This window comes from Camellia sinensis, chromosome 5 (genome assembly GCF_055761805.1).
Source record: "Camellia sinensis isolate YWXY chromosome 5, ASM5576180v1, whole genome shotgun sequence".
NCBI lineage: Eukaryota > Viridiplantae > Streptophyta > Magnoliopsida > Ericales > Theaceae > Camellia > Camellia sinensis.
In genome coordinates this window covers 105,377,762-105,388,036 of record NC_138965.1, presented here as the reverse complement: position 1 = coordinate 105,388,036, position 10,275 = coordinate 105,377,762, and the positions used below count along the sequence as shown (strand labels likewise).

At 32.9% G+C, this 10,275-nt stretch overlaps 1 protein-coding gene and 1 long non-coding RNA gene across 2 annotated transcripts; both read left to right on the top strand.

Annotated features, from left to right (window-relative positions):
- Window positions 1-2,947: 2,947 nt before the first annotated feature.
- LOC145790176 (uncharacterized) lies at window positions 2,948-3,677 on the top strand. Its single transcript, XR_014328835.1, has 3 exons — window positions 2,948-3,347; window positions 3,437-3,529; window positions 3,614-3,677. It is a non-coding gene; the product is annotated as an uncharacterized LOC145790176 (long non-coding RNA).
- A 2,228-nt stretch (window positions 3,678-5,905) lies between these two features.
- On the top strand, window positions 5,906-6,508 carry LOC145791587 (uncharacterized). Its single transcript, XM_082871956.1, has 2 exons — window positions 5,906-6,185; window positions 6,255-6,508. The coding sequence occupies exons 1-2, from the start codon at window positions 5,906-5,908 to the stop codon at window positions 6,506-6,508; spliced, it is 534 nt and encodes a 177-aa protein (XP_082728082.1).
- The last annotated feature ends 3,767 nt before the right edge of the window (window positions 6,509-10,275 follow it).

Sequence of the window (10,275 nt, the reverse complement as noted above, 5' to 3'; positions counted from 1 at the left end):
GAGCTGCTGCTGCTCTGCCTGAGCTGCTGCTGCTTTGCCTTATTGTTATAGGAGATAGAAGGTGACTCATTTGTAGGATAAATATAGCTTCCATATTGTTCATTCAACATATGATCATGGCCATGGCGTCTTTGTACTATTACTGCCACTGTTGTAAGGTTTCTCTGCATACTCACTACCATATCTAAGCTGTTTTTCAAAACAAAAAAATGAAAATAAGTGCATATTTATTCTATTTCAAATTCAAGTTTAGTTAAAAAGTAATAAAATTCTATACATCGATATAGCAAAAAATAAATAAAAATACAAATATGGTTAGGATGTCTATGAAAAAATATTTTTAGAATTTGCAATATTGCATAATGTATAACAATTAGAAAATCAAATGTAATATATGATTAATGCAAGACATAATTATGTTAAGCATCAATGATCATCAATCCTAATTGGATTTAAAATATATGCACTACAGGAACATCACCTCTTTTAAGAAGAGGATCTCTTGTCTTGATTTTTTTTCCATGGAAACCTTCACTACTCTACAATATGATTTAAAATTTTTGCGTGAAATATTAATTCAAGGGATTGGAACTTCCTTGTTATGAAATATTTGGAGTTAATTCGAAACATTGGGATTATGTTTTTCTTCTTTTATTTAATGGTGAATAATTATATTGTCTATATTTTCTAATTAAAGTTGAATTATGTTATATAGTTGTAGAAAATGGTCGAAGGAAAAAGACAATGGCTGAAACCAGGTGATTTGAGAACTAAGAAGCTAACAGAATATGAGAAACAAAGATATAAGCGAATCAAGAACTATGAGGTAATGAACAATCTTGGAGTGAAGAATATTACAAATTCTTTGATGAGTGTGGTTCAGCCCAAATGTGCAAATTCAAAGGAAAAGAAAATTAGGGTTGAGGTAGATGATGATGATGAGTATAATCCGTCAGAGAGTGAGAACGATAGTGATAATGAGTCATTGGGTTCCTTTTATCGCAAGGTATTATATACATTATTTTATATTTGTGTGAACGTATCTTTTACTATTTAAATATCTTCTTCATATATCTTAAACATCATATCTTTTTTAAAATATATTTTAACTGTGTTAAATATCTTCTTTACTATTCGATTATGTTTTTTCAGGAACAAGAGATGCCACCGGGGTTACGTTTACAGCCTCATTCGAGGCCATTAACTCCCACCCCAGAAGAAGGGATGGATCCCCCACGTCAAGAGATTGGTACCCAACCCTTACCACCTCATAATGTGCAACCTGTGCATGAGGTGACTGCATCTAGTAGTGTCGGTAAGTTTGCAAAGTTGCTTATATTTAATTTAAGGTCTAACTTGCATTTGTTTACTTATTAACTCAATTAACATTATGTCCTTACAGCATCACATGACAGACGTGGTCGTGGTCCAACACGCGGCATACAAACCCAACGCATTGTCCAGAAAAATGGAAAGATGTTGGTTCCTGTACCTGAACATTTCCGTGCGCCAGTGGGAGATCAAGCCTCTAAGTTGGCCTCCAAGATTGGCATAGAGGTTCAAACGCAATTACCAGACTTGAGCATTTGTAGGTGGAATAAGGTTCACGATGCTGATAAGAAGTCGATGATCCAACGCTTGGAGGTAATTATTGTCAAGTAAAAGAGGCATGACACATGAAAATTGAAATTGAAATTGAAATTGAAATTACATGGTAATTATTGTGTGAAAGAAATACTCTCTTTGTTAGGGTGATTACAAGAACTTGCTGCTAAACAAGATATTACTTGGTAGCATATCAAAGACTTCTAGTTTTGGAACGAATTTAACGATTAGTAAGAATGCAACTATAACTATGTATTCAGTTTGTATCCTTGCGCAGTGAAAACACAATAGAAAATCTAAAGATTTGACTAGTGATGCATATATTAGTAAACACTAATATAACTAGTGATGGCAACAAATAAATAGGGAAGTATTCTTGCTAGTACTAATCAAATCATGGAAACAATAGCTATGAATAGATGGAGGTCATTATATTGGCTTTAGGAAGGTGACAGACAACAGAGGGTTTTTGATTTAATTAGAATAGATGGAGGAAGGAGGCAGAGATCCTTGGTTAGCTGAATCAAGGGTGCCTGAATTGTCCAATTCAGAAACAGATGAATTAGCTAAAACAGGGGTAGTAACTCTAGCATGTTTGATGGGCCATTTTTCACTTGATGAGTTGTGTGATGTAGTAGGCAACCTCATTTTCTGTCAACTGATAAGACTGCTGCATTTTACCAAGATTGATATTATTTTTTTAAATAAGAAAATTGCTCTCTGGGAATTTTAAGCATATGAGCAGTGGCAGCATCCAACAAATTGATTAGAGGAAGTGTTTTCTCAAAGTATAGTGAACCCTGAAAAAATAAATGCAATATGGCATTGTTTTGAGTGCTTACTGACATTATTGAATTAGGTATGACACTCGTACAAAGTATTTCTTTTATGGAATTTATCCAGTTCACTTATTGATTCAGTTTGGTCTTGGATTGGTAAAGAAAATTCCGCTTCACACCTTTACAACAGACATGCGATCAAAGCATTGTCCAAAGGAGCTACTGCTCCATAATCAAGATTGCAGAAATTTAGCATTGTCTCAAGTTTATAAGAGGATAAATGTTATCCCCTCCAATTTATATTTGATGCATGTGTCTAGATCACAAGTATTTACAACTGGGAATTTTTATCATCTATTACAATTTGAGTGTATTTGCTATCAGCAATTAAAATCATAACTCCATTGCCTAAACCTCCACAGGAGTAATACTAAATTTGCAGCGTACACAATCTGGCTGACTCCCAACAGCAAGTGTACAACTCAGAGCTTATATGACTAACAAACAGCTCATTCAGTTATCAAGATAATCATCTTATTCTTCGAGAGCCACATATTCCTCTGTTAACCCATCTGTTGCAACTGTTACAATATATAATGCCTGCATATCTAGAAATTAAATTGCAACTGTTAACACATCTGTTGATGCAATCTTTTTTTCTTTGTTATTTAATCAGGCTCATTGCTGCTTGTCTGAAATTTAGGTTATTTAACTTATAAAAAAAATGATTTGATTTTGTAGGATCAGTTTGATCTACAAGGCAATCCGAGTGATGTAGCAAGGACTTTAAACACACAGTTTGGTCGGCGATTGAGTAGCTTCACCTATAGGTTGCACAAACAATACAAGCAACTTAAGGATGCAAGAGGGGAGGAGTACGCGAGAAGCCACCCACCTACAAGTGTTACTCTTAATCAATGGACATCTCTAATTGACAAGAAGTGGAATAGTAAAGAATTCATGGTATAATGTTTTATGTTAATTGTCAAAAATTTATTTTCTTCTTACTAATGTTAAGTTTTGTTGTTTATATTGGTGTTTCAATCGTGTAGGAACAATCACTAACTAATGTGAATAATAGGATGCAAATGAAAACAAAACATAGATGTGGATCAAAATCAATCCCGGTTAGGGTGCACAGCTCGGTGTGTTCTGCTATTTTATTTTATCAGATTAGTAGGCTTTGTTATTTAAATATTTGAAATAACATTCAAAAACAAATGAATCAGATAATTGCAAATGGAGAAGTTCCTGATTTGGCAAAGTTTTACAAGTCCATCCACTATAATTCGAGCACACATGAATGGATTTCGTCGGAGAGCCAAGCTAATTATGTATGTACAAGGCAATGCATATTAATTTTGATAAAATTATTTATTTGCTTTGTAGGGTAGAATAACTAATAATTGTTCAATTTATTTTAAATTAACAGGACAACATGATAAAGACGCAAGCCGAACACCTCTCGCAGACTGGTGTGATCCCTTTAAGCCAAGAGGAGTTGTCAGTTAAGGTGCTTAAGCCAAGGTCAGGTTATGTGAAAGGACTCGGCTTGAGGCCTTCTTCTTCTATGAAGACTACTGTTGCACCTGTTGAAAATAGTGACTATGTTCAATGCCTTGAGATGCAAATAGCACAGCAAAATGAACAAATTGCAAGGTTTCAAAAGTCAGAGAAGAAACAAAGCAAGAAGATACAAAGTATCATAGAGTGTTTGACGCAGAAAGGTATCACGGGAAATTTTGAGAGTGGGGAAAGTTCAGATTCTGATGAACAAGCTTCTTGGTTAGTATATTATGTTTATATGGTAATTTAGTAGAACATTTCTTCTTTAACTAGGGTAGAATAAAAACTACTTTTGACATTTAGGCACAAGGTCTCGGGAAAATAGTGAAGTATGCATCTAAAGGCCCGAAAAACATCACAAACACCTTGAGATTATCAGAAATTATCATGAACACTTTGGGAGGAATCAACATAAGTTGTGAAAACTTACAGAACAATCATAGGACTCTCGGTTGGAAAACATTTAGGCTTGAACATAGGCCGTTAGGGAGTAAAATCTTGAAATAGTCGTTAAAAGGCCAAGAAATATCATGAACACCTTGGGAGGAACTAATGTAAGTTGTAAAAATTTACGGAACAAGTACGATAAAAATTTGGTTTAAAATTTACTTTGAAAATTTTATTTTTTCTCTTATAGGTTGCATATTAACATATTTAGTGAATGGTTACCTTAACCTTTTGTTGTTGTTGTCTTTTCTTTTTATTTTTTCTTTTTTAAATGGCAGATTGGAGATGAACGAATTTGGTAACCTGCATAGTAAGAGTTTTTTGTTGATATTACCAGACATCCATCACAGTGTAGTTGTACTTTTTGTCGATATTACCAAGCATGTATTTTGACTATGTTGTTGTGGGTTATGATTATATTGTGATGGATCTTATTTTTTTGTTGATATTTTATTGAATAGATTAAAATGAACAGGTTTTTGTTGATATTACCAAATGAACAGGTTTTTGTAATGATTTGTAATGGATATTATATTCAGCAGGTTATTAAAATGCACAAGTTATTTTGATTGTGTTGTAGTTTTTGATTTTACTAAAATAGATGTTATAATTTGGATGTTATATATTAATTTCTTGATACTATGAGACATGTATTTTGCTTGGGTTGTTTTATGATAATGAACAGGTTAATTTTATATTGATTTGTATTAAATATTTTATTTAATAGATTATTAAAATGTACAGGTATTGTTTATTGAAAAAAATATATAAATTGCAAATATAACCCTCCCCTCAATTTTTAAAAATTATTTATTATTGGTGACGAAAAAAAATTGACACTAAAACTTTCTAATCCCAACAAATAATTTTGTCACACATTCACTATTTCATCACTAAATTAAAATATTTCTTGACAAAAAGTTTTCGTCACTGAAAGGTCTTTTTTTTCCATCTTTTGGTGACGATATTTTCGTCACTAAAAATTTTATCACTATTTTTAATGACGAAATATTTTGTCACTCAAAATAAATAAAATAAAATTTTATTTAATTTTGGTGACGAAATGGATGTTATAGGTGACAAAATATTTAATATTTAGTGACGAAATATTTCGTCACCAAATGCCAATAATAGGTGACAAAATAAATTTTCGTCACCGGGTACTTTTAGTGACGACGAATTGGTGACGAACGTGGTGACGAAATTATTTCGTCACGGATCAATTTGGTGACGAAAATTTCACTATTGGAGACGAAATGATTTTGTCATTAAAGTACCATTTTGTTGTAGTGTTTACATTTAGACCAATGGAGAATGCAAGAAATGCAGATGATTCAAAATCTTCAAATGCAAGAATAGACCGATTAGAAAGAATTGTTGAGTTATTGACAGAATCTCCAAGACAACAACAACGAAGTTAACAACTTCCACCTCCTCCTTCGCCACCAGTGCGAGTTGAGCCAAACAACAATGATGACATTATAGCTCTAACCCATAAATTCAAAAAAATGAAGCCACCAACCTTTCAGGGAGGTATTGAGAATTTGAAAGTCAAGGCGTGGATCTTGGAAACTAAAAAGTTGTTTGAAGTTTTCCCGTGCTTAGAGGCACAAAAAGTTTTACTGGCAACCTTCACTTTACAAGAAGAAGCAAGACGATGGTGGATACTTATTCGAGACAATAATGGTTCTATGACATGGGCTCAATTTAAAGAAGCTTTTTATGAAAAATATATTCCTCAGTGTGTCCGTGACTATAAAGTGTTTGAATTTGAGCAGCTGAAGCAGGGTACTATGTTCGTGGCCGAATATGAAGCTAAATTCATGGAATTTGCTTAGTACGCTCCACATATGCTAGATTCTGACTATAAGAAAGCCAGAAAATTTGAGAGTGGACTCAATGTTGAAGTGCTCGATCAGGTCAATGTTCTTAAGTTGACAAAAAATGTGGATGTTATTGATAGAGCTCTCATGTCCGAGTCAAACATTGCAGCTTTAAAGAAGGCCAAGGCACCGGTGGCTGATTGGAAGGGTAAAAGGCAATGGTTCAATTTCAAGAAAGGCCAAAACAACTCAGAGAATAAGAAACAGAATCCGGGGGTTATCAAATAGTTCCAATCAAGGAAATAGTTCTACACTACCTTGTCCAAAATATGGTAGAAGACATAAGGGTGGTTGTTACAAGATTTCTGGGACATGCTTTAGGTGTGGCAAAACTGGCCACATGGTCAAAGATTGTCCTTCCTTACCCTGAAGAACTAATAGACCCATAGCAAGTGCAGCGGCATCAGTTTCTACACCAAAATCAAATCTTAAAGCTACTTCAGGGAAAGAAAATTTAAGGCAATGATGGATTTTTGTGCTAGTCCCAGGAGATGTGCAAAATACCGAAGCAGTAATATCAGGTATACTCCCTATTTGTGCTCAAAATGCTTATATTTTGATTGACTCGGGGTTTGCACACTCATTTGTATCGCATGTTTTTTCGAGAAAATTAACTAGACCACTGAAACCCATAAATTATCTATTAGCTGTGTCTTCACCAACTGGGGAGGTCCATGTAACGCCCTCCAAAAAATATTGACATCTGATATATCTAGATTAACTTATAAGCATAATCTAAATCTCATTACTTCTCATTATCACATACAAGAACATTGAATAATATAGACATTTCAATAGTCAACATTCATACTAAATCACCATTTTTCTAGTAACGATATCCAACATGAGATTTCACGAAAGAGAGATCACTTGCATTAATACATTCATCATCCTTAAGATATGAATTTTATAGCATGTGATAATAACAAGTTAAAGCAACAAAATACAAATTTAAGCCTTAACACGGCTACAAGTTCCAAGGCTTTGCCCAGTTACAACAAAGTGGTTTTCAAACCTATACGTAGATAGCCCTTGGCTTGCAAAGAAAACAAAACAAATAAATAATTGAGCCTTGTGCTCAAAAGATCCTCCACGCCTTCACTTTGGTGGAGGCACACCACAATCACCTGAAAAATGGTTTCCACTAAGGGATGAGCATAAAGCCCAGCAGAGATAATCTAAATAAAGTGTACGCAGTTTAACAATATCATGAGGTGCAATGCATATGAGATGCCAATGCCAAAAATCATAGGTTTTCTCATTTCGAAATTCTCATGACATGCATTTGTTTAAAAGTATAACCAATTCAATCATCCATTTCATGGAACAAAATACGACACTGGTAATCCCTAGGCTGGTGTCTGCAAGTAGGCATATCGAGCACTACCAAATCCCCACTTTATCAGTCTCTCACCGGAAGGGTAGTGGTACCTCCTCCGCGCGTGTTTTTGATCTTTCACCCTGGACAGTCAGGCCAACTTAACCAGCATCAAACTATACCCTCTATCCGGACTTAACAAACGTATTTACCCCATAACTCAACACATTTCAAATATTCCCAAAGAATTAATTTGAAACAAAACCAATTTCTCAAATCCAATTCAAGAATTTAATCATCAGATTATGCAATGTTCAATGCCATACATGAATTTGAAAATATTTCAATTTACCTATTCCACATGCAACTTCTATAATAGTCAGTACAACCCTCCACGGTTGCCCAAACAATGATCTCTATATAAAATATAAACTTCAAGAGATAAATCTAACTCATAATCTCATATTTTCAATCATTTCAACATAATCACATGTTCAATCTCCTCTTTCCCAACTTAGTCAAGAATCATAATATTCAAAAAAAAAATCATCAATCTTTCCTTTTTATTCAAACTCAAGAATTCATCACTAATTTTCATAATGCCGAAAATAACATACGTTTCTTTCAACAATTCTCAATACCTCAATATAATAATATTTTTATCTTTCTCAAAAGTTCAATATTTTCAAATTTAACAATTTTCAAAAGAAACCTCAATGGTTTTCAATATTCCCAACAACATTCTCATCAATCTCATCCTTATAAACATCCACTTTTAAATTCTCATTTGTTCAAATAAACATATATTTTTAACTCTTGTAAATTTTTCACAAACTCATTCCAAAAATCTAAATCTTAACATTTAAATTTCTAGGTTTCATTAAAATTTGGGGATTTCTCAAAAATAAAATAAAATAGAATAAAATACATTCCTCAACATCCATGAGTCATACAAAAACCAAACACAACTAGCAATGGATCTTCAAAAAAAAGTTGAGAACCTCCCCCTTTTTATACATTTAATATATCATTAATAAAACCATAATCCTTTCAAATATCACAATATCAAAATAGCACATGATAAAGCTAAAATACATACACAATGTTTAGAAAAATCCCTACCTCAAAACCTAGAAGATGAAACAAGCAAAAAATCCCAATTTTCGACTTTTTCAGATTTTGATCTCTATCGGTCAAAACGTTGCTCTCGCCAAGCTCTTCACTTTGATCTTAAGAACTATGGTCTAAAACCGAATAGATTTTGGTAGATCAATAATTTTATATGATAAATGTAACAAAAAAAAAAATCCGAGAGAGAGAGAGAGCGAGAGAGAGAGCCGAGAGCTAAGAGAGACCAAAGAGAGAGAAAGGAGAAAATAGGGGGAAAAGTGTTCTGCCAAGAACAAAAGAAAAAGAAAGGAAATAAGGAAGAAGAGAGAGGGCCCACGTGTATTGTTTTCAAAATATTTTTTTTTTCAAATCAATACAAATATCTATCTATACATATACACACACACACATATATATATATATCAATTAAAAGTATATTTCAACATCATTAATGACAAAAAAAGATATAATATTTTCTCACCACAAAATATATTTCGTTTGATAGTGCACACCATAAATATTTGTAACTCTCTCAAGATTATAAAATAAATAATAATAACAATAACAACAACAATAATACATGGTTACAAACGAGTCATGATTCAATTAATTGGGTCTAAAATGAATGGAGTTTATTAATTTAAAATAAATCTCCAATTGAGATTAGAGTATAAATAAATTTTAAAAGACTTAAGGTGGTCCCCACCATTCACATAATTAAATATGAACCAAAATGATTAATTATGGGCTAATCAAATAAGTCCCAAAAATTAAATTTATATCTCACTTATTACTCAAGACCCAAGAATTATTATAACTAAAACAAACAAAAAATTTGCCAAGCAGGACTTTCGAAGTCGAAATCAATAAGTGATATAATTTGTTTTTACCAATTTAAATAGAATGGTCCACGACACTACAACTATAATAATAACAATTAAACAATCAAACTATTTGGAAATTTATTCCAATCCAACTCCAATCAATACCCAAACCACAAACATATTTTTTTTTAAAAAATTTACAACACAAATATTGAAAAGAATAATAAATAAATAAATTCAATTTGATTCAACTCGTTACAATCCATGACTTGTGCATATCTGTATCCTGCATGTGAGATTGTTATAGGAGATGTGATTTTGTATGTTGATTTGTTGCTTTTAAATATTGATCATTTTGATGCAATTTTGGGAATGGATTGGTTAACGAAATATCATGCTACTATTGATTGTGTAACCAAACAAGTTGTATTCCAATCACCTGGATTGCATGAATTCACGTTTAACGAAATTGGTATCGTACCTCCCCCATACTTGATTTCATCGATGAAAGCATGCAAATTGATTAGAAAAGATTGTAGGGGATATTTGTGTTGTCTACTGAATATGCCTATTATTGATAAAGCTAATGTGGACAGTAATCCTATAGTCAGAGAGTTCCCAGATGTTTTTCCACATGATTTGCTAGGGAATTTGATTGACAGGGAAATTGAGTTCACAATTGAGATAGTACCGAGTACACAGCCAATTTCCAAAACTCCGTACAGGATGTCAACTACTGAATT

Excerpts from the sequence above, each read along its gene's own strand:
- LOC145791587 (XM_082871956.1), top strand. The coding sequence starts at position 5,906 with ATGAAGCCACCAACCTTTCAGGGAGGTATTGAGAATTTGAAAGTCAAG. Across the intron at positions 6,186-6,254 it reads ATTTGAGCAGCTGAAGCAGG|ATTCTGACTATAAGAAAGCC; the intron begins GTACTATGTTCG and ends CACATATGCTAG.